The 25,629-nt window shown below is 43.5% G+C and overlaps 1 protein-coding gene across 2 annotated transcripts in view; it reads right to left on the bottom strand.

The window, feature by feature from the left end:
* The window catches only part of LOC126273119 (cytochrome P450 6k1-like), a 90,357-nt gene that overhangs the window by 7,233 nt on the left and 57,495 nt on the right, over positions 1-25,629 (bottom strand). For both annotated transcript variants that reach the window (XM_049976572.1, XM_049976573.1), the window contains exons 3-7: positions 21,155-21,393; positions 12,673-12,935; positions 6,654-6,844; positions 4,794-5,015; positions 2,414-2,662 (exon numbers count right to left, since the gene is read on the bottom strand). In XM_049976572.1, the coding sequence (XP_049832529.1) occupies positions 2,414-2,662; positions 4,794-5,015; positions 6,654-6,844; positions 12,673-12,935; positions 21,155-21,393 (1,164 nt within the window). The remainder of the gene's footprint in view (positions 1-2,413; positions 2,663-4,793; positions 5,016-6,653; positions 6,845-12,672; positions 12,936-21,154; positions 21,394-25,629) is intronic.

Below are 25,629 nucleotides of genomic sequence, written 5' to 3'. Positions count from 1 at the left end.
GACATCAAAAGCAGACTCGCTAATGCAAAAAAGGCATTTCTGGCCAAGAGAAGTCTACTAATATCAAATACCGATCTTAATTTGAGGAAGAATTTTCTGAGGATGTACGTCTGGAGTACAGCATTAGATGGTAGTGAAACATGGACTGTGGGAAAACCGGATCGGAAGATAATCGAAGCATTTGAGATGTGGTGCTATAGACGAATGTTGAAACTTAGGTGGACTGATAAGGTAAGGGATGAGGAGGTTCTACGCAGAATCGGAGAGGAAAGGAATATGTGGAAAACACTGATAAGGAGAAGGGACAGGATGATAAGACATCTGCTAAGACATGAGGGAATGACTTCCATGGTACTAGAGGGAGCTGTAGAGGGCAAAAAACTGTAGAGGAAGACAGAGATTGGAATACGTCAAGCAAATAATTGAGGACATAGGTTGCAAGTGCTACTCTGAGATGAAGATGTTAGCACAGGAAAGGAATTCTGGGCGGGACGCATCAAACCAGTCAGTACACTGATGACCAAAAAAACAAAACAAAAACAAAACAAAAAGAAAACGTATTTAATCGAGAAAATATATAAGTACAAAGACATCACTTAATGCTCAGAGAGCAATGCATAGCGCTTTTCGCTTTAACCATTGTTTTTCCTTCCAAGTACAAATAACATGGAAAACTACTCTTTTCTCGTGATATTTTAATGAAAATTGTTTCATTTATTTAATTTTTCAAATATTTGGCCCAATCCGCAAAAGATTAATCATAGAACAAATTTCGAATTCCTCATGTAACTTTCGAAATACGTTACTAAAACAAAGAAACTAACAAAAATAAAGATTAAGAAGACGCGAAAGTATGAAATCCACTACTATTAGACAAATGATCTCTGTGACGTTAACATTCTGTTTCCAGACTGGCAGAAGTAAAGCTGTGAGTATCGGGTGTGAGTCGTGCTACGGTAGCTCAGATTTTGGTAGCTTGCCCGCGAAAGGCAAAGGTCCCGAGTTCGAGTCTCTATCGGGCACAAAGTTTTAATCTTCCATGAAGTTTCAGTTAACATTCTGTGTTACCAGATGACACCACTGCCCCAGCCCACTCGTTACTCCTTCATGTTAACGTCAAAACCTCTTCCCGATAATCTTTAACGTTGGCGTTTTGTCCCGTCCCGTTCCGTTCACGCCTGTGCATTTGGAATGCATATTTCGATGTTCCGTTCACTCTAGTGACACCCCGTTTGAATTTTCTTCAAAAACACCTTGCAACAACACTATAGTTCTGTGTGTGACAACAAACTGAAAAATGCGAGTCGGTCATTTATACAGTTGAGAAAACCAGCATAGACAAGCTATACTGTGTTATGATATTGGATTTTTGCTTTTTTGCTGGATCTGATTGTGCTCATTTGCGAGTTACCTTAGTCGATTCCAGAACGATGAGTCAAAAGTAACTGTGATTCCATTTCAGAAGTTGTATTAATATTGAGCTGCACAAACTGCTTAGATAAGTAACTCGACGAAAGGGCTCAGCTCCGCGAATGGCTGCCTCGCATTTTTGTGCCTGAGATGTTGAGGTAACCACGCACAAAAACGGTCCTTCGTTAGTGTCTACACTGGGAGCAACGATTTAGCTTTAAAAATTGCTGCAAAAAACTAAAACAAAGACTGACATTCAAAATTAATGAACACCCTGTTTTAACCTATTACCGGTTACTGTTATTTTCAGAGACGTTTGAATTTTTCTTACGTCTTATGCAGGGTGTAACGGGTAAGGGAGCAGATATTTTTGTATGTTGTACCTTAATTTGTACACACATAAATGTGTTGTTTGTTTTTTCTCTGTGTCGAACAGTCTTCCCACTAACACCTCACAAACTTTAGGTTCTGATGTTTTCTTCGTTGTCGCACTGCACCACTGAGAAGACTACACCTGTCAGTATAAACTGACCGTTTTGCATCTACACGTCCCCACTTCAACACCTGACCTGGTGCCCCGGGGATTAAGCATTAATGGTTTTTGCTTTTGCCTCATGTACTTAGAGGTACTAACCATCCTAAAAACACACGGCTTGTAAAGGCTATAATTATTCGTCAGCATATGAAGTAAATATTGATGTAATGTTATTCAAAATACAGTCCTATAGAAAAATCTCCACTTACGTCGGCAACACCCTGTATTTACGGCTTATTGCTCCAAAACAAACAACGGGCAATTCTACGCAAATTTGCACAGGTTGTTTCTTATCTAAGATATGATTCTGTCAGGTCTTACTATAATTACGTTCCTATTTACAGTCCATACTCATGTTTGTACACATGTAAGGAGAGTGGACACTGATTTCTCCAGTCCAAGATTTAGCAGAGAATGACAAAGTAAACACACATTCATGTCCGCTTAGTGACCCTAACATGAACTTACCTATGCAGTTGCGCGGTCCTTCACCAAACGGCAGATACACGTAAGGGTGCCTCGTGGCTTTCTTCTCCTCCGAGAAGTGCTCGGGGTTGAAGCGTTCTGGTTCCGGAAAGTATTTTGGATCCATGTGAAGTGCGTAAACTGGGATGAAAACAATTGTACCCTCATCGAGCTCTGGCCCTTCCGGAATCTTGTAACGCCGTGTAGTTTTCCGTTGAAGAACTGCGCCTGGAGGGTACATTCTCAATGTTTCTGGAAAAAAATGAGCAACGAAAACACAGTCATGGTGGTAGTCATAAAATCAGTTCATGAATTGTGCTGTTAATGGCAGTAGAAAACAATACACAGGCAGCAATAGAAATGAACAGTAGAGAAAACACAAGTTTGATTGCTTTGGCTAAGCTCGTTAATCTTCTTTCGTTACGATCTCTTCTAGGAAAGTTTGAATCCAGACACAATGTTGGTCCGATATTTCGTAAGCTCGTATCCTGTTCCCTACGGGACGGTGCGATCGTGTAAGCCTTCCATAAATCAAGGGATGGGGCATCGAACTATCATTGCAAGTATGATTATGTTCGGTTCAATGGATCCTATTTACAAATAGAGCTGTATAAGCTTTACAAAACGTTTGTCGCGCCACCTTGATGATTTTTGTGTTTGAGATTCTTGTTCTCCAAGAATCTTATACGTCAGCGTAAAACATGTTCCACAATTCTGGCGATAAATCGTCTGCAGCGGAAGAGGCCTTTGGAGCTCTGCCCGATGCATGGAGACATAATATGGTTAGATGATGCCAGACTTACGTTTTGAAGCTGCTGACACCATTTTAGATGCCCCAACATTAGCAGACAGAAGCTGTGTAAAACAGAAAATATCACAGTGCATTCGTGAATAATACAACGTCATCAAGGCGTTTTCAGATTTTTTTCTAGTCTTTAATTCATATTTGAACCAGTAATACGATGCATGTCCTTGTTGTTTCACCTTTCGAATAATCGAGAAGACAACAACAGGTATATGATATAAAAAGGCTGATTTCGTAATCCAGCACTTTCAGTAAGGCGGAATGACGAAACTGATGCCTGTCTGTGTCAACATTACGAAAATTTTGAGAACATTTTTTTGCTACGTTAGGTCACTTTCCAATTTTTCTGGCTCCTAGCGTTCATCCAGAGAGACTGATAGGTAATCTATGGTCAAATGACAGAAGTAAAAACTTAACTGAAGCGACAAAAGTCGTGAAATAGCGGTAGGGGTAGAATCGCATACACTAGGTATAAAACAGCAGTGCATTTGCGAAGCTATCATTTGTACTCAGGTTAGTCATATGAAAAGGTTTCCTACGTGATTATGGCCACCCGAATGGGAATTAACAGACTTTGAACGTCGAATGGTAGTTGGAGCTAGACGTATAGGACATCCTATTTGGAAAATCGTCAGGAAATTCAATAGTCTCAGGTCCACAGTGTCAAGGGTGTATATGAATATTATGTTTCAGATATTATCTCTTTTCACAGAAAATAATGTGGCCGATGGCCTTCACTTAACGACCGAGAGCATTGATAGTAAATGGTTCTGTTCTGCTACTTGGTGATTATTTGTTCCCAGAAAACGATGGATTTTTTTTATAGATGATAATGCGCCATTTTCCGGACCACAATAGTTCGCGATTAGCTTGAAGAGTATTCTGGACAATTCCAGCCAATCATTTGGCCACCCAGATTGGCCAACAAGTATTCCATCGAAAATTTATGGGTCACAACGGAGAGGTCAGTTCGTCCACAGATCTCTGCACCGGCAACACTTTCGCCATTATGCACTCAATATTTCTGCAGGGGACTTGAGTCCATGCCACATCGAGATGCTGCACTAAGCAGGGCAAAAGGAGAGCCGATATGATAGTAGGAGGTATCCCACGGTTTTTGTCATCTCAGTGCATAGTAAAAGTATGTAGCTCTACTAAAATTCATGTGCATAAACAAAAATCTGACTTAAGGCATCTTACGAATCAAATGTGGTACCTGTACACTTTAGACAATGATTAGAATGATTATTAAACCCGTAAATGATGCAAACCGGCACTTTTGATCAAAACACTTCCACCAGAAGCTAATGTTTAGGGCAACTACCACGGCGGACGTCGGCTTCAAGTTTGTGACGTCATGACAGCTCACCTTACCTTTCGTCAGTCACTTGGAACCCTTCGCTGCTATAGGAAAATACGATAAACAGCTACTAAAAAAGATACCAATTTGTTTTGCGTAATTAGCATAGAATGAAAACCTTGTAATGTGTCATGTGGGCTGGATGGAGATGACGAAGTGGTTGCCGTAAAACCTTGCCGAAATAAATAAACTCAATGGGTGCTGGTTCAAGGCCTCACCTGACACGACCTTGTCCAGGTACGGCATCTCGGCAATGGCTTCGTACGTCAGCTGTCCGTTGTTCTTCTGCATCGTGGCGTCCACCTCCTCCTGTAGTCTCTTCTGCACGTCCGGGTTGAGGGCCAGCTCGTACAGCGCGAAGCTCATCGTCGTTGACGACGTCTCGAAGCCCGCCAGGAAGAAGACGAACGCCTGCGCGGCCACCTCATCCAGAGACAACTCTGGACGGAACAGAAACAGAGGGCGCCGTCAGGTTCCGTGCGAAAACTTACACACAGGTAAACAGCGAAAATTCTCCGGCCTGGCACACAGAGACTACTGAAAACACTCGAGTTGTGGTTTAATAAATTGTTCCGTGTAGTGTAGTGTCTTGCACTCAAAGGTATAAACTGATTTAAGATCATGACATTTTCTGCTTTTTGACGATTTATCGCAGTCATAAATTCATCCAGAGATGGTAGAACCGTATATTAATTAAGCAGTTATCGGCTGAATGCAAAGTGGTCGAGCTTCACATCGAAATCGGCAATTACGGCAGAAAAATAAAGCACTCCGTCTTCAGGCCACGAGTGGCCTACTGGGACCATCCGACCGCCGTGTCATCCTCAGTGGAGGATGCGGATAGGAGGGGCGTGGGGTCAGCACACCGCACTCCCGGTCGTTATGATGGTATTCTTGACCGGAGCCGCTACTATTCGGTCGAGTAGCTCCTCAATTAGCATCACGAGGCTGAATGCACCCCGAAAAATGGCAACAGCGGATGGCTGCCTGGATACTCACCCATCCAAGTGCCGACCACCCCCTACAGTGCTTAACTGATCTCACGGGAACCACTGTATCCACTGCGGCAAGGCCGTTGCCACGGCAGAAAAATAACCAAATAAAATTTTATAAAAAACCGTCAAAGGTTTTGTGAAATAATTTCTCTGAATATAGGAAATAAAATAGACAAGATAAACTTTGACATGACTCTGAATGATACTCGAAATCATGTACGACAGAGTTACATCATACAATTTTCTAATCGTTTTTATTTCTTACTTTTACATAAATCATTTCCCAAAAGATTTCACAGATATCTTTTTAAATTTTTTATTTTCATGTCTTGTTAAGAATTATCCGAATGGGACGGAAATCGGTAGATGCGTTGTACACGTACACAGAAAAACAAATGATTACAATTTCAGAAAAATTCGATGATTTATTCAAGGGAACGAATGTCACAAATTAAACAACTCAATAACTCTTTGGTCCACCTCTGGTCCTTATAAAAGAAGTTATTCGGCCTGGCATTGATTGACCGAGTTTTTTGATGTCCTGAGAGATATCGCGTCAGATTCTGTCCATTTGCAACCTTATAATTATCTATTTTGCGTATTTCACCTTTTTTTAAATAATGATTGTCATACGTGATGCTGCATATTATGCAATCAGTCAACATGAAGCTGTAAGATTCCCTTATCTTATAATGAGTGGTATCGCCGAACAACATTTTTTTAATCATCAGATGTACTACTTACGTAATTTTCTTGCTACACGTTACGTGAACTAAACGAGAATAAAATATAAAAAACCATTGTAACCCAAAAAGATCGAAAGTACTGTAAAACCGATACGCCTTCAGAAAACAATAGCAACGACAATAAAATGTTGAGATGGTGTAAATGTGAAAACGCATTACCATCTTTAATCCTCTAAGGAAATGATTTTTTGGGGCTAGTGTAGAATGTATTAAGGCTGCTGCAGAACCCTCGTTCACTAATTTTTAACGATGCAACACCAACAATTCTTTTCTTGCTGCTAATTCCGTGAGACGGCTTTCTTCCTGTCTTATAACACCTTCATACGTCTGCACTTACTCCAGTTGTCGATGTCCTTGTTTTCTCCCTTGTCGCCTATCTTCTCTCCGTCGATGAAACCTTTGTTCTTCAGTTGTACGAGTAGGTTCATGAAGTCGTTTCGCGTTACGTTGTGCTTCTCTCGGTACTCCACTGTCTGTCTGACCATGTTTCGGAAGAATGCGGACACGTCTTGCGTTCCAGAATCAACTCTGTAAATAAGGGAAAGGAATGTTTTAGATACAATAGAATCCACAGTCACCACTATTTTTTTTTTTTTTGAATTGCCACCCACCTGCTTTTCTTAGGATTAAACCCTCATTTTGTTTTGACCATTGCTACGTAGTTTCCACTCTGTATCCATTTTCAAGTGTAGAGAATAACCAACTGAACGTTGATAATCAGCGTACTTGTCCACGTCTTCTCAAATTGTGCGACTTGAGGGTATTACGTATTTTCTTTCAGCAACTATTTCTTACCAGCAACACAAAGGAACTGTAAACTGTAAATGAAAATAAGATGGTTTCCCCAGCCATGATTTCAACCTAAAGAAGATTAAACACAGATCGCACAGCTCATCGTAACCAACGCTCTCACGTATTATACTGTGCAATCAGTTATCACACTGATAAGATAGGGATCCAGCTGACGACAAATATAGCGTGAGATGGGAGTTTCATTGAAGCATTTGCTACATTAAGTTCTGTGTCACTAATTTTTATTCTGCGGCGGTCCATGACTATGGAGAACAAAATTAGTAACAATTTTCCCTTCACCTCATTTAGTATGTCAGTATACTGATATGTCGCGTAGGATGTGTTTTTCAACATTTTCTCAAACATTTCCAGGTGAAAACGTGGATGGCTGCTATCAATACACTATATCATGTCCATTTGGAATTTGAACTAAACATTACACAGGCCCATTATTAATATCATTATTATCATCCACTATGAAACATAGGCCTTGCGATGCTGCGCCTTGGTGATACATGTAGCCATCACAGGGGTTTCCCCTCAGTGCAGATACACTGCAACCTCCAAGTCTTATAGCAGTCGGTAAGTAGCCGCGAGTAATGAAGCTAATCAGAAGCGGCACTACATCAGTAGTGTGCGGTATAATTTGAGAATTTGGGTCAAGCAGGTGGTGTGGTGGGTGGGGGGGGGGGGGGGGGGGGGGATGAATCAGTCTTATGACTGGTTTGATTGCGACCCGCCTGTGCCAACCTCTTCATCTCAGAGAAGCACTTCCAGCTACGTCCTCATTTACACTACTGGCCATTAAAATTGCTACACCACGAAGATGACATGCTACAGACGCGAAATTTAACCGGCAAGAAGAAGATTCTGTGATATACAAATGAATGGCTTTTCAGAGCATTCGAACAAGGTTGGCGCCGGTAGCGACACATACAATGTGCTAACATGAGGAAAGTTTCCAACCGATTTCTCATACACAAACAGCAGTTGAACGGCGTTGACTGGTGAAACGTTGTTTTGAAGACTTTGATAAAGGTCAGATTGTAGCCTATCGCGATTGCGGTTTATTGTATCACGACATTGCTCCTCGCATTGGTCGAGTTCCAATGACTATTAGCAGAATATGGAATCGGTGAGTTCAGGAGAGTAATACGGAACGCCGTGCTGGATCCCAACGGCCTCGTATCACTAGCAGTCGAGATGACAGGCATCTTATCAGCATGGCTGTAACGGATCGTGCAGCCACGTCTCGATCCCTGAGTGAACAGATGGGGACGTTTGCAAGGCAACAACCATCTGCACAAACAGTTCGACGACGTTTGCAGCAGCATGGACTATCAGCTCGGTGACCATGGCTGTGGTTACCATTTACGCTGCATCACAGACAGGAGTGCCTGCGATGGTGTACTCAACGACGAACCTGGGTGCACGAATGGCAAAATGTCATTTTTTCGCATGGATGCAGGTTCTGTTTACAGCATCATGATGGTCGCATCCGCGTTTGGCGACATCGCGGCGAACGCACATTGGAAGCGTGTATTTGTCATCGCCATATTGGCGTATCACCCGACTTGATGGTATGGGGTGCCATTGGTTACACGTCTCGGTCACATCTTGTTCGCATTAACGCCACTTTGGACAGTGGACGTTACAATTCAAATGCGTTACGACCCGTGGCTCTACCTTTCATTCGATCCCTGCGAAACCCTACATTTCAGAAGGATAATGCACGACCGCATGTTGCAGGTCATGTACGGGCATTTATGGATACAGACAATGTTCGACTGCTGCTCTGACCAACACATTCTCCAGATCTCTCACCAATTGAAGACGTCTGGTCAATGGTGGCCGAGTAACTGGCTCGTCACAATACGCCAGTCACTACTCTTGATGAACTGTGGTATCGTGTTGAAGCTGCATGGGTAGTTGTACCTGTACACGCCATCCACGCTCTTTTTGACTCAATGCCCAGGTGTATCAAGGCCGTTATTACGGCCAGAGGTGATTGTTCTGGGTACTGATTTCTCAGGATCTATGCACCTAAATTGCGTGCAAATGTAATCACATGTCACTTCTAGTCTAATATATGTGTCCAATGAATACCCGTTTATAACCTGCATTTCTTCTTGGTGTAGCAATTTTAGTGGCCAGTAGAGTATTTGCTTGACGTATTGCAACCTCTGTCCTCCTTTAGAGTTTTCCCACAGTCCATGTTTCACTACCACACAGTGTTGTGCTCCAAACGTATGTTCTCAGAAATGTTTTCCTCGCTATTAAGTCCTATACTTGATACTAGTAGGCTCCTCTTGGCCAAAAATGCCCTCCTTGACAGCGCTGGTCTGCTTTTGATGTCCTCCTTCCTCTGTCCGTCATTTCTTATTTTGCTGCCTAGGTAGGAGAATTCCTTAACAACATCTACTTCCTGGCCATCAATCCTGAGTGAAATTTCTCGCTGTTCTCATTTTTGCTGCTTCTCATTACTTTCGTCTTTCTTCGATTTACTCTCAGTATGTTTTCTGTACTCTGTAGACTCCTCATTTAGTAGCTCATGTAATTCTCCACTTTCCTAGAGCCAAACTGATCGTCATCTAAGACATCCTCAATTTTTGATTCCATTCTTCTGTGTATTATTCTTGTCAGCAATTTGGACGCATGAGCTGTTAAGCTGATTGTGCGATAATTCTCGCACTTGCAGACAAATCTTCCCCGTCATAGAGGCCTTCAATGTACTCTTTCCTCCTATCTGCTCTCTCCTCTGCATTTCACAATAGAATTCTCGTTGCACTCTGAAAGTTGCCACTCTTGCTTTTAAGTTCACCGAAGGCTGTTTTAACTCCCCTATACGCCGAGTCACTCCTTCGGACAATCATTTATTTTTCGATTTCCTTACATTTTTCACGCAGCCATTTCGTCTTAGCTTTCCGGCACTTCCTATTTAATTCATTCCTCAGCCATATGTATTTTTGTATTCCTGAATTTCCCTGAACGTTTTTCAGCTTCCTTCTTCCAGCCATCAACTGAAGTATTTCTTCTGTTACCCACGGATCTTCGCAGTTACCTCTTTGTACCTATGTTTTTCGTACCAACTTTTTAGAGATTTCCATTCCTCTTCAACTGGACTGCCTATTGGGCTATTCCTTATTTGTGTATCAATACCCTTAGAGAACTTTAAGCGTATCTTGTCATTCCTTAGTGCTTCCGTATCAAAGTTCTTTGCACGCTGATTCTTCCTGATTAATCTCTTAAACTCCTGCGTACGCCTTACAATCCAGCATCTGCTTTCGGAACCTCTGTCTTCTATGTGTAATCTAAATGAAATCTTAACGTACCCCCCGGCGTTTTCCAAGTATACCTCCTGCTCTTGTGATTATTGAACAGATTATTCGCTATTGCTAGTTGAAACCTACTTCAAAACTCAGGCTTTCTCCTCTTTCATTTATAGTACCAACCGCACATTCTCGGGTAATCCACTCTTCTACTCCTTTCCCTACAACCGCATTCCAATTCCACATGACTATTATATTCTCATCACCCCTTACGTACTGAATTAACCGTCCAATAATCTAATATATTTTTTCTCTCTTCATCATCGGCTCTCGGTGGCTTCATATATATCTGAACAATCGTTGTCGGTGATGGTTTACCCTGTACTCATATGACCAGAAATCCTTGTCTTCTTTCCATTTCACTTCACTGTCCCCTATTATATCTAGACAAAGCCTTTGTATTTCCCTATTAATATTTTCTAGCTTCCCTACCACGCCACGACTCGAAGGACGTTATTTTTCGTTGGTTATTTAATCTTTTTCTCATGGTCAGCTCCCCCATCCAATCCCCTCCCGGAGATCTGAATGGGGAACTATTCCAGAATCATATGCAAATGGAGAGATCATGATGACACTTTTTCAATTATAGGCCACAGGTCCTGTCGATACACATTATGTGTCTTTAATGCAGTGGTTTCCATTTCCGGCTGCATTGTCATGCCATTGATTATTGCTGATTCTTCCCCCTTAGGCGCAGATTCCCACCGCAAGGACAAGAGAGTGTCCTGAACGTCTGTTCGTTCCTCCGCCCTACTTGACAAGGCCGTTGGCATAATGAGAGTGACTTTTTATGGCGCAAGTCTTCGACAGCCAATGCTGATTATTACTCCAAATTTAAGCGGTGACAAGTTTCTTTCTTTCATCGATTTTGTTCGTTACTGTTTGTTGCATTTGTTCGGGGTGAACGTTCCATGACACCCTCTCAAGTCCATCATTGATCTACTCACTCAGTTGTTTTATTACATAAGTCTGCTAACCCTCCGACTGATACGAATCCGGGACCGAGGAATTTCTGATTACTAATCAAAGACGCTGGCCCTAGACCATAGGTGGGCTGGCAGATAATGTCTCTAAGTTCTTTGTGACTTGAGACTAATGTATGGTTCAGAAGAGCTTCTGTAAAGTTTGGAAGGTAGGAGACGAGGTACTGGTAGAAGTAATGCTGTGAAGACGGAGCGTGAGTCGTGCATCGGTAGCTCAGATGTTAGAGCACTTGCCCGCGAAAGGCAAAGGTCCCGAGTTCGGGTTTCGGTCCGGCACACAGTTTTAATCTGCCAGGAGGTTTCATATCAGCGCACACTCTGCTGCAGAGTAAAAATCTCATCCCGTGAAAGTATTTATGTGTAGTGCAGTCTTATATGGATTTGAAACGTGAACGGTAGAAAGTACAGAGAGAGAAATAAAAGCATTTGAAATGTTGTGGTATAGTAGAATGCTGAAGAGCAGATGGACAGATCGAGTAATAACTGGAGAGGTTCTGTATCGAATTGTGGAGAAAAGAACTTTGTGGTAAGACATGATTAAAACAAGGGATAAACTCTGAAAAGGTATCTGGAATCTAGCAAGACGGTAATTTAAAAGTATTTGGGACAGATCTTCTGTGCTATTTTCACTGACGACTGCTTGGTTGTCATTCTGCGTTGTTTGCGAGTATCTTTTGACTTTCTCTGTGAATATTTTGTCTGTGTACTATTTTTAATACCGCATGTCCTTGAGATTAATTTTTTTAGTAGAAGAGGTAAGTAATTGTTTTCAGTTAATCAGTTATTGATATGTGTGGTCTTGAACAAGTAAGGATGTCAAGGATGTGGGCACCTAGTAACATTTCCTAAGGTGACAAAGTTGGATTTAAATGAGGTGGAGAGGAAGCGACACGAGAATGGAATGTGGGATACTTTTCGGGAACGCTGAAGAAACAGGTTGTTGGTGTTAGGAAGTGAAACGGTTGGCTTTTGGAATGAAAGAAGCAGGGAGGTCTATAGTTGGGAGGGTGGTTAGATCTCAGGATTGATGAGTGGGACTATGAATGATTAGCGGGAGTAATGGCAGTCGATCACGTTCTCAAGGATGAAGGGTACACTGGGGTGTTGCTAGACGGTTTTGTGATAGACGTAGGACTGGCTAAAACATTTCAGGTGTTTGGGAAGATGCGGTAGAGGGTAAATGGACATCGAAAGCGAGACAGCGTTCACGGCCTCCACGGAGGAGGTGAGCGAAACTGCCAACAGGTCTTACCTGAGTAACCTGGCGAGTAGCGGAAAGAACTCGTACATGAGCACAGCAACCTTGTTCTTGAGCGATGGTTCGAACACCTTGCGCCCCCACTGTCGGAACTCGGCCTCTGGGTTGCGCTGGCAGTTGACCTCCACCCCGAAGGCGACAGATGCGATAATGTCCGTGGCGTACCTGGCGGACACTTCCCTCATCTCGAGCACCTCGCCACGGCGTGCCGAGTCCTCCAGGACGTCGACCATCTCGCGGCCGCAGTCTTGCATCGTCTGCGGAGGAGAAGCGACCATCAAATAGTATTTAAAACATCATGTAGGCAGTGGTGCTTTCCCTGTGCCACATTGCCAAGTATGTCCTGAGAGCACTACGCTACGTAGGAAACCGCGCCCGCCAAAACCAGATACAATGAGCAACATTGTATTGCGACCGGTTGGCCGTGCGGTCTAACGTACGGCTTTCAGGGCCGGAAGGAGCGCCTGGTCCCCGGCACGAATCCGCCCGGCGGATTGGTGTCGAGGAGGTCCGGTGAACCGGCCAGTCTGTGGATGGTTTTTAGGCGGTTTTCCATCTGCCTCGGCGAATGCGGGCTGGTTCCCCTTATTCTGCCTTAGTTACACTATGTCGGCGATTACTGCGCAAACATGTTCCCCACGTACGCGTACACCACCATTACTCTACCACATAGGGGTTACACTCGTCTGGTGTGAGACGTTCCCTGCAGGTTCAACAGGGGCCGAACCGCACAATAATCCTGGGTTCGGTGTGGTGCTTCAGAGGGTGAAGTGGACTCCGGTAGTCGTCGTGGGGTTGTGGACTACTGCGGCTGCGGCGGGGACGGAGCCTCTCCGTCGTTTCTAGGTCCCCGGTTAACATACAATACAATACAATAGTTTGGAGTAACGAGGAGTGTAACAGCTGACAGACAAACCACAATACATCACATGACCAGCCAGATCAGTCTTGGGCTGCAACTGGAGATTAGTTACACCGCCCAAAACCTCCTTCCCGCTGTGGGGTACAGAATCCCGAAACCCAAGCATATAGAGCGAAGTGAAGCAGCGGTAAAACACAGGAGAAGCATTCGGGAGGACGACAGTTCGAATCCCCTTACGGATATCTAGATTTAGGTTTTACATGTTTCCCCTAAACCTGTGATATGGAATTTTCGGGAAGGACATGATCGCTTTCACCAATCTTCCCCAATCAGACCTAGATGTCTGTCTTTAAAGTTTAAGTAGTCTAGAGAACATTAAAACGAAATCTTCCTTCCTTCTTCCTTTGCTTCACTTACATATCTCTGATCACTATGTACAAACATTAGTACAGACATGGAAACTCCACCCTACGCCGCTAGAATCACGGATAAGCTTCCCTGGTAAGATAACGCGCAGATATATACGTTTCTTGGACTGGACATGCCGATGATGGCGGCCTCTTCCAGAAGGAACTGACAGAACAGTAAAAAAATTGGCCAAGTGCGTGTAGAAATCGCGTTCCGAGGGATTCGTACAAACTTATTTATGTAGTACATAGACAGTTCATTCATCCCTGGAATCGAGAATCTCGACGATTTTGTCCGTTATGTATAATGAATTCCAAGACTTTTATTAATGTTTTAATTTTAATTTCGAAGTCAGACAACAAATGACACAACAAATGTTTTTGTGTGCTATAATCACACATTAACAGTTCACGGATTTTTCCCTTTATTTCTACTGTGAACTCTTGCACTTCCACACTCTTAAGAAAAAAAGAAAAACGACATGCCAAACAAAAAATTCAGAATGGTTCAAATGGCTCCAAGCACTATGGGACTTAACATCTGAGGTCATCATTCCCCTAGACTTAGAACTACTTAAACCTAACTAACCTAAGGACAACACACACATCCATGCCCGAGGTAGGATTCGAACGTGCGACCGTAGCAGCAGCGCGGTTCCGGACTGAAGCTTCGTCAAGTAGTCCCACTTATTTCTTCTACTGTAGCTCTCATTACAGACCGAATTCTCCTCGAAATACTTGGTTTTCTGGTACTACTGCTCACCTCATGTACCTTCCTATTGCCTGGTGGCAGTATACCATCCAGATTAGTCCTTAACGTAATTGTCCATTGGCTAACTGGTTTGTCTTGTACAACAGATGCATCTCGTGGCATCTCTACATTCTCAAGAGCTTTCCGTCGCTGAAGTTTAACTTTGGCACGATGTTCAGTCAGAACATTTACTTTCAGGCTCACGTTACATCCTTCACTAATTTCATATCCGTCGCGTACATCAGACCTTGGCTGCCTGTAAACAGCTCATCCGGCACGTTAGATGCTTGTCCTGCGAGTCTGTGACCCAGTACTGAACCACTGGCGTACACTCGACAACAGATTCAGCTCTGTCGACTTGATCATCCACTCTATCGACTCGTCTCCTCTTAATTTCTCCCGTTCGCCGTGCATCTGAGGAAATGGGTATGCCTGTACCATTTCAGCCACGACATCTGCAACACAATTACCAACAACCTCGTCTCTATTCCCTGTAGAACAGAAAAAACAACAAACTAAACTGCAGTTCCACTTTGCACGATGCGAAAATCACCAGGAAATGCAATTACTTGCGCATCCGACCCATGTTCTCCAGCCTCAATATAACGCTTATTATCACCCAACGGGGCAGATACTAGTGCCCTTAAATCATCCACGTTGCTATCCATACACTGTATCACTTCGGTACAGCCCACACTCATTCCCGCTACCACAGACTCCACAATTCCACTGGATGTCGGAGTTGGTATTCCTATATTACTCTCCTTCACTTCAACAACCTCATTACTCTGTGCGTTGCTTAAATTCCCATAAAGTGGTGTTATGACATCGTCTACAGCTAATGTAATCTTCCCACTAAAAAAGCCATTTGGGACATTCTGTCCTACTCTTCACAGGATCGACAGCGTTGATTATATCATTGGTAGTTGGCTGTTCCGCAGGAACATGTAAAATATCGACAAGCCTGTTCCACTCCGTTTCAGCTTCTTCCTTTTTCCCTCCGCTCTGCTTCCTCTCTTTTCCTCCTTTCCCTCTTCTCCATAATCAACATATTTCTCACATTCCGAGGCCCGTTTTCAATTATCTATTCCTCGGGCTCTCTCTGCAAATTTCCTCTACACTCCGGAGATCTGTGATAAGTCATTTCCTTCAACTCAGCATCACATGCTTATAATCTCTCATCCCAGTCCATTTTTTCTATTTGCAACTACCAACTTCGTCTCTTAAAATTCTCAATACCTTCTCTCAACTGGCTCCTTACGGCATTGACAGCCGTGCTACCTGCGATCTGAACCACACAAATGGAAAAAAAAACACTTAACCATACCACAACCCTAACTCTTCCCCCTACTTTACATGGTTCAACTCGGAGCCATATTCCTTGTTCTGCACGAAATAAATCCAAATCACGATAACATCTAACTGCAATACTACGATATCATTTCTTACTGTAACTTACTTACTCTCGGCGCAGTGTCTACTGATGATTACTGCTATAAATCGTAATAGTGACCAAACTTATCTTGCCCCTCTAAATCACTACTCATGATTCATAGCTTGTACACTATGTAATACTCGAAGAAACCCGAAAACCCAAATAAGAATATCATGATAATTAAAACTACGGAACAGTGTCATCCTGACAGGTAAGACGACTTTGACAATAACATAACACCTTAAAGTTTTGATGAACACCAGTTTCAATCATTACTGAGTATGTCATGATATAAAGGTAGAAAGAAAGAAAGGTTATTTTTAGTTAGCTATTAAAGACCTTAGTAATAACTGCAAATCAGTACGACGAAAGTTAAGTCCAAAGTAATATGTTGGTAAGAGATAACATTTATTGTGAAAGAGAGTTGTAAACGCGGCGAAAAGGAAATTCAAAGCGTCTACAATGCTCGATCATGGAAATGTTAGTCGCTTGTTAGCTTGCTTGCTATAAAGTCGTGAGAGAGCACAGTTTGTTATAGTACTACAAACGGAACGCTACGAGATTGTTTCTATTCAAAAAGGTACTACTGTGTGATACAGATAGACGGACTTTGTTCTCAGTTATTCTGACTTGAGAACTTGAATTGAAGTGATATTCTGACAGTGTAGGATGAGTTAATGAACTTTATAATTATTGGAGATATTACTGTTGGACTCCACCTTCATCAAAGTGAACAGTTACAACGAAGAATGGACATAGTATCGAAGACTGCAATACCTGATTAGCCTTGAGTAGGAAACATTAATACGACCACACGAAAATAATACAAATACGCCGATTGTAAAAGTTGTCGTAATTGTCACGATCACAGAAGTGAAAAGAATCGTAATTGATCTGATCCATCGGTGTGCTTGTGGAGTGGTGATCATAAACTAACTGCTAAGAAGGAACAATAAAAATTGTTGGTCAGTAACGGAAATCTCACGTGTTAGCTCCATCATTAATTGAACTGTGTCGCCGGCCGGTGTGGCCGAGCTGTTCTAGGCGCTACAGTCTGGAACCGCGCGACCGCTGCGGTCGCAGGTTCGAATCCTGCCTCGGGCATGGATGTGTGTGATGTCGTTAGGTGAGTTAGGTTGAAGTATTTCTAAGTTCTAGGTGACTTATCACTTCAGATGTTAAGTCGCATAGTGCTCAGAGCCATTTAATTGAACTGTGTGATAGGTGATGATCAAAACTAATTAAATGTGAACATTTTAATTGAAAGGGTGACTTGATGAACATTGAGCATTGAATGGAGTGTTTTTTCCGAAATAATATTACGACGCACGAAAGCAAGACAGCATTATAGATTATCTATGGATTTGCGTCGTGCCGTAGCGAAAACTTCTGCCTAGCAGTGTAACAACTACTGATACTGAACCGCAAATGAATTTTCGCTCGCTTCAGTGGTGTGAAACGACGCCGGTGATGAATGATTCACTCAATACTGCAATAACTAACTAACCGGGCATGGGAAATAAGCATGAAACCATAAAAGACAATTAAAATCAGCAGTTCTCATCGCTGAGAAGACTGTGCGGACTCGCAAACTGACTTTCATACATTACGCGAGGAACAACTTTCTTTAGAGAATTTCAGGTGCTGTTCCACGTTATCCGACGGGGACAACCATCACTGCTTCTACATCTACATCTACATCTCCATGCTCACTCGCGTCTCCATTCCACCGACCGAGCTGTAGCAGTAGCTGCTCAACATCAACAGCGACAACAAAATGGAGAGGGGACGTCACAACTACTAGTTTATACACTAATAGACAATGAGCCACACCTCTTGCTTCTGACACCTGTATTGCCAATAACAACCAGGTGAAAACTAACACTTGCATTTACGCCTCCTCCAATTATTGTCTGCATTTACTTATCAGCAGCTGAACTGACAAGTGTTAAATTCTGAAAAAACTCACTGTATTGCTGTGAGACTCGTAGTCAAACAAAAAGCCTATATTCGCCCCACAATGAAGATAATGTAGGTGTTGTTACTTCTTCTGTTGTCACCAAACGACGAGGCGACGGGCTTGAAGATCCCACTTCTGACACTAATCTGAAGACCGCCTGGCAGTGACGACCACTCGGTCACCGTCTTGGAGACAGTAGTTGCACTCAGGGGGTTGAGAAGGCAGGATGGCCAGCAGGACAAGTGGAAACACTAATGACAGTAAAGAATGCCTTCAGTCTATTCCAATATATGATGTGTCATGGGTCAACGAGGCAGACATGAATCACTCTGTTGTCCCTATCCAGCGCTGATGTGTTGGCACCAGCTTCCAGCCTGGATGCTGAGTAGCAGTCCTCGAGTGCTGACACAAGGTCCGTAGCAGGCCGACGGCTTCTTGGGGCCATAGCCGTGTCGTCAGCGGTGTCCTACTTCCTTCAGTGGTGTGGAGGTCTTTCGGCCACTTGGCTCATTATGTGCCTTCCGTGACGGCGTGTGGAGACAGCTGTCCACGGAATTCAACTTAACCACCTGCTGGCAGTAGTTGGACAGCGTGTGGTGCTGAGAACACGAAGTCCCACTAAGAACTCAGTGCTGGTGGCAGCAGACACAGGCAGCAGGTTGGCGTAGCTGTGACATCAGGCTCCATGAGAAACTTAGTGCTGGTGGCAATAGCCACAGCACTGTCTCGAACTCAGGGCTGCTGCTGGCAATGCCCGATCGTCTCGCCGCCTGGCGTGGCTCCTGACGTCGTGGTGATGCTGCTCGACTCCGACAATGAGCAAATGCAAGAACAAGAGTACTTCTTGACCGGCGTTGCCTGATGAAACGTTGTGAAGCCTCGTGTAAGGAGGAGAAATGCGTACCATCACGTTTCCGACTTTGATGAAGGTCAGATTGTAGCCTATCGCGATTGCGGTTTATCGTATCGCGACATTGCTGCTCGCGTTGGTCAAGAACAAATGACTGTTAGCACAATATGGAATCAGTGGGTTCAGGAGGGTAATACGGAACGCTGTTCTGGATCCCAACGGCCTCGTATCACTAGCAGTCGAGATGACAGGCATCTTATCCGCATGGCTGTAACGGATCGTGCAGCCACGTCTCGATCCCTGAATCAACAGATGGGGACGTTTGCAAGACAACAACCATTTGCAGGAGCAGTTCGACGACGTTTGCAGCAGCATGGAGTGACAGCTCGGAGACCATGGCTGCGGTTATCCTTGACGCTACATCACAGACAGAAGCGCCTGCGATGGTGTACTCTACGACGAACCTGGGTGCATGAATGGCAAAACGTCATTTTTTCGGATGAATCCAGGTTCTGTTTACAGCATCATGATGGTCGCATCCGTGTTTGGCGACATAACGGTGAACGCACGTTGGTAGCGTGTATTCGTCATCGCCATACTGGGGTATCACCTGGCGTGATGGTATGGGGTGCCATTGGTTACACGTCTCGGTCACCTCTTGTTCGCACTGACGCCAATTTGAAAAGGGGATGTCACATTTCAGATCTGTTACGACCCGTGGCTCTACCCTTCATTCGATTCCTGTGAAACCCTACATTTCAGAAGGATAATGCACGATCGCATGTTGCAGGTCCTGTACGGGCCTTTCTGGATACAGAAAATGTTCGACTGTTGCCCTGGCCAGCACCTTCTCCAGATCTCTCACCAACTGAAAGCATCTGGCCAATGGTGGCCGAGCACCTGGCTCGTCGCAACCTCCTCCGGGACCAGCCACACAGGACAGGCAGCAGATAGGAACCTTACAGTGAACATAGCGGACTTCCACTAAACAGTATTGAGGCTACTTGGACTACAGAGAAGAGAGCTTGTACCACTGCACATGGAAACTTAAATGGAGTAGCTATTTGTTCATGAATAAGAAACCCAGTTATTAATAACAAGGACACCGTCCACCAACCAACCTCCTCGCCTAGCTTCCCAATGTACACCTCTACAGAGACAACGAGACGACATAAAAGCGGCTAAAGAGAATACAACACCAACAACAGACGTAAATGTTTCCATGTATTAATATTTAAATCCATTTGGTTTCACTGCGACGTGATTTGCACGCAATAATATTGTCACTCGATTCCAATTCGTTACGTGTTGATGCCCAGTTTGGAGCCATTTTCACATTAAATTTTACTATATATTTTGGCACCCAGAATGGCATAACCTCATTTCAGTTCACTATAGTTTGTCGCCCAAGGTGGGGTGACATCATTTTCAATTAATCAAAACAATTTCAATTTATTACATAACATAAAAAATTATTCTTCAGTTCACGAGGTAGATGTAATAGACTGATAACTAATTCCTGATTTTCTTTCGATTTTCAACTTTTCTGTCGTATTTTAGCTTTCATTTAATAAATTGCTGATGTAGGCACCGTTGGAAAATAGGAAATTTGGTAACAAACTGTGGCACGTTCCCTTGGCGTTTGAATAGGCAATCTTTTTGCAATATGATCTTGGTATTACATTTTGCCATACAGCTATTATTAAAAATAGTGAATTTTTTATTTGTACTTTACTATCTATAGCCCTGAAAACCAGAAAAGTATTAGCACCTAAAATGTCGTTTTCAATATGATAAATGTTCTTTGCCATAGAAATGTTGACTATTGTTCTCAGGTGAATCTACATTATAACTTACAAGAATTCTCTCTTGACTGAAACCCAGATCATTTTGATATACTGTTGCATAATAAGGCATGTGCGAACTATATTACTGTAGTAAAGCCACGCAACTATAAAACGTGTTTATAGCACGACAATTCACTCATTGGTGATAGATAACTGAGCACTATGCGACTTAATCCTGAGGTCATCAGTCTCCTAGAACTTAGAACTAATTAAATCAAACTAACCTAACGACATCACACACATCCATGCCCGAGGCAGGATTCGAACCTGCGGCCGTAGGGGTCGCTCGGTTCCAGACTGTAGCGCCTAGAACCGCACGGCCACTCCGGCCGGCCTTCACTCATTGCACTCAATATGTACTTACCTGGGACATCATTTTGAGCTTTCCTGACGTGAATGTAGGAGTCATCTTCGTTCTCATTCGCTTCCATTTTGGCCCATCCATGAAGAATAGGTTGTGATTCAATGGCTCTTGTTCGTTGTACTTGATTCCTCTGTCGCGGAACGTGTCAAAATCCTTGACCAGTACCAGACGGATGAGATCTGGATCATTCAGCATGAGGAATGGTCTGTTGAACGCATACATTCCCACATATCTCTCACCTGCCGTACGGAGAAAGAACAGTAAAATTGCGACAGTTACTGATAAAATAATGGTGAATCTATCTGATATCAAAATGAATACAGCAACAAATCGCATGATACACTTCGGATTAACTTACATATTTCAAAACCTAGCCATATCACGAGCTTTCTGAGCTCTTGATTTGAAGATTGAAAAGAAAAATGAAAAGATGATTTCAGAGCCTCAGTGTGACACGTCATACAGAATTAAAAGTCTGCTTCGCTGATGACGCTAATAAAGTAAAGTCATATAACGCCTTTTCATCAAAAAGTGTGAGTTCTGCGGCTTAAGTATTCCTGTGCATGATAGTTGGCTTGACGAGTGCGAATAGAGTTCAGTGTCCTGTTTATGTTATCGATGTCAGTGAGGGCGTGAAGGACAAGGGTGAAACACAGTGGCGGCACATAACCTGCTGCAATCGGAAAAGTGCCAAGTCGGCCATTGAGACCTGGTAATTTAGGAAGGCAGGATTGGGTTACGATTGTGGACGGAGCCCGAATCAATTACTAGTGGTTTGCTTTGCAATTTCACTCATTTATTTTAGTAAATAATTTTTAAACAAGCCAATGAGGTCGCAATCAGACTTTTAAGGCACGTAACAACAATCACGGCTGAAGGCCCTTAACGCGAAAAATGGCAATTACTTAAAATTTAACAAATACAGATAGCCAATAATTTTGTAGGCAAGCCAATGTGGTCGCAATCACAATTTTAAGCAAGTAACCACGATCACGGCTGAAGGCCTTTAGCTCCCAAAATGGCAATTATTAAAAAAATTCACAAACATACATAAAATACAGACAACAAATAATTTTTTGAAAACAACCCAATGTGATCCCAATCAGAATTTTAAAGCAAGTAACCACAATCACGGCTGAATACCCTTAACACCAAATTGGCAATTATAAAAAATCTAAGAAATGTACTTTCAAACGGCAAAGAGCATCGCAAAAGTGGATTTTAAAAAAAACAAAACAACAACAACAGATCACCAAACAGGCGAGACAAATGATGGTAGCTTAGTAATACAATAATAAAATAAAACACAAGGGCGAGTGACAGAGGGTGCTCCAGGAATCGACCTCTGAGTAGGTCACACCAAAAACGCTTTCGCGAGCGAACAGAAAGGAAACCAAAAGTTGCATTCAGATCACAAGATGGTAACTAGGGCTAGTGGCTGTCTAACGAGCGACTAATAATAATCTTGGTGAAGCTACCTGACATCCAACAAAACAAAAGCAACATGTAAAATTACGCCAAAGCCGGAACCGGCGGTCTGGGCTCCGCCCACAGAATACTGCGCTTAGAGTGTCCAGAACAAGAAGGAACGACTACCCAACCTACAATCAAGAAGCTGTCAAACTTACACGCCTCACCGGACAGCGGCAGCATGGCAAGCAAATGTACACTGCCGTTACATACACTAACCCCCAGGGCACGTAACTGGGGCGTTAGCGGCCACAAGACAGAAAAATACCGCTGGTTGTACTCAACAATGTAACAAGCTAAAAATAGTAAATAGGAAATAGAAGCTTAGGAAGGCTAATCAGATCCGGCTTCCCCAGGTACACCACTCGCTGCTTCTCGCCTCGGCGACACTACGAGCAGCAACACAAACTCAAGTCACTGGAGAATCGCGAGATTTCACAAGGGTGGAGGTTTCTCTACGCAAATTGCAATGCAGTCAACTTAAACATGCAGGATCCGCTTTCGACGAGATCGTGCACCCTCGTGACCACTGCCCTTCGATCCGGCAGTCCATACACGCCGCCAGCGGTCCCGGCGTGTTGCCGCTCTGCGCGGACCTCGCTGCTCCTGCATCTCCAACCGGAATCCACACTCTAACCAAAGACAGGGCAGCACAACTACATATCGATAAGCGCCGCTGCTGCCACTAGCGGACAGGCAACGCTTACGAAATCGAGTGGCGCCAGTGAACACGAGAAGAAGACAAACAACGCAACCGTGCGAACTAAACGATACAGCCTTGGAGAAACCTACACACGGCACCAACGCAAGCCTCAGCACGGCCAAGCCGTTAACCTTCTACATCTACATCTACATTCAAATCCCGCAAGCCACAGTACAGGGTGTGGTTGAGTGTACTCTGTACCACAACCAGTTTTTTTTTTTTTTTTTTTTTTTGCCCTCTAAGTCTGCAGGCTTTCCTGGACATAGTCACTGAAGCTAAGATTTTAACTTCAATTTCCATTTGTGTTCCAATTGAGAAAAAAAACGACTCTCTATATGCCTCCGTATGAGCCTTAACTTCTCTTACCTTGTCTTCGCGGTCCTTATGCCAAATGTACGTTGGCAGCAGGACAGTCTCTCGACTGTCAGCTTCAAATGCTGGTTCTCTAAATTTTCTCACTAATGTTCCTCGAAAAAACGCCGCCTTCCCTCAGGAGATTCCCGTTTTCTGAAGTATCTCCGTGACACTTGCTTACTGTTCGCACCTACCGGTAACAAATTTAGCAGCCTCTCTTTGAGATGTTTTAATGTCTTGCTTTAATCCGACCAGGTGCGACTACCAAACACTCGAGCAGTACTCAAGAATAGGTCAGACTAGCTTCCTATATGCGACCTCCTTTACAGATGAATAACACTTCTTTAAAATTCGCCCAATAAACCGAAGTCGACCATTTTCCTTCCCTACAACAATCCTCGCATACCCGTTCCATTTCATATTGCTTTGCAGCGTTACTCTCAGATATTGAAACAACTTGATTGTGTCAAGCAGGGCATTACCAATGCTCTATCTGAACATTACGCATTTGTTTTCCCTTGTCATCCACATTAACTTCCTTTTTTTTCTACCATCATCACACCAACTACAAATTTTGTCTAATCGTCTTTTATTCTCCTATAGTCACTCAACTTCGATAACCTCCTCTACAGAACAGCATCATCAGCAAATAACCCTACGCTGGTGCGCACCCTGCCCGCCAGATCACTTAAGTTTGTAGATAATAACAGCGGTCCTACCACACTACTTTGGGGCATTCCTGACGATTCCCTTGTCTCTGATGTACATTCGCCGTCGAGGACAACATACTGGGTTCTATTACTTAAGAAGTCTTAGAGCCACACACATATCTGGGAACCTACTCCACACGCTCGTACCTTCGTTAACAGCGTGCAATGGGGCACCGTGCCAAATGCTTTCTGGAAATCTAGAAATATGGAATCTGTCTGTTCCCCTTCTTCCACAGTTTGCAGTACATCATGTGAGAATAGGGCAAGCTCAGTTTCATACGAGTAATGCTTACTAAAACTGGGTCGACTCGTGGACATAAGCTTCTCGGTCTCAAAACATTTAATATATTCGAACTCAGGGTATGTCCAATTATCCTGCAGCAAACCGATGTTAGAGATATTGGTCTGTAATTTTGGAAGTCCATTCTTTTTACTTTACCAAAGCTTAACGCCGAGGTCCTACGTAGAGTTTTGCAATTTAACACAGGATATTGGTCCAAAATCCGGTGAACCACAACATTACGCAAATAACTTTGCTCCCCCACTCTTTGTTGTTTTCTTTTTTTTATAGTCATCATGAGTGACTGGTTTGATGCAACCTGTCACGTCTTCCTTTCTTGCGCCAACCCTCTCATCTCAGAGCAGAACTTGCACGCATCGGCTTCCATTATTGTAAATAGAATAAAAACCAAACAACAGCCGTATTTAACTCAGTTTTTATTTATTTTTCTTTAAATCAGCAGGTTCGTCGCTTCCTTGGTGCTATTCTCAGGCCCTGTACATTAGGATGTCAACAAGTATTCAAGTAACTGATGTATGGCACAAGATAATAATACAGAGACACTATGTGATCGAAAGTATCAGGACACCTAGCTGAAAAGGCCGGCCGGTGTGGCCGTGCGGTTCTAGGCGCTTCAGTCTGGAACCGTGTGACCGCTATGGTCGCAGGTTCGAATCCTGCCTCGGGCATGGATGTCTGTGATGTCCTTAGGTTAGTTAGGGTTAAGTAGTTCTAAGTGCTAGGGGACTGATGCCCACAGATGTTAAGTCCCATAGTGCTCAGAGCCATTTTGAACTTAGCTGAAAATTTAGAAGTTCGTGGCGCCCTCCTTCGGTAATGCCGGAATTCAGTATGGTGTTTGCCCACCCTTAGCCTGGATGACAGCTTCCACTCTCGCAGGCATAGTTCAGCCTGGTGCTGGAAGGTTCCTTGGAGAACGGCAGAGATGTGACATAAC

This window comes from Schistocerca gregaria, chromosome 5, assembly GCF_023897955.1.
Source record: "Schistocerca gregaria isolate iqSchGreg1 chromosome 5, iqSchGreg1.2, whole genome shotgun sequence".
NCBI classification, from domain to species: Eukaryota; Metazoa; Arthropoda; class Insecta; order Orthoptera; family Acrididae; genus Schistocerca; species Schistocerca gregaria.
The sequence above is the reverse complement of the archived record's forward strand: the minus strand, read 5'-3'. Positions and strand labels throughout refer to the sequence as shown.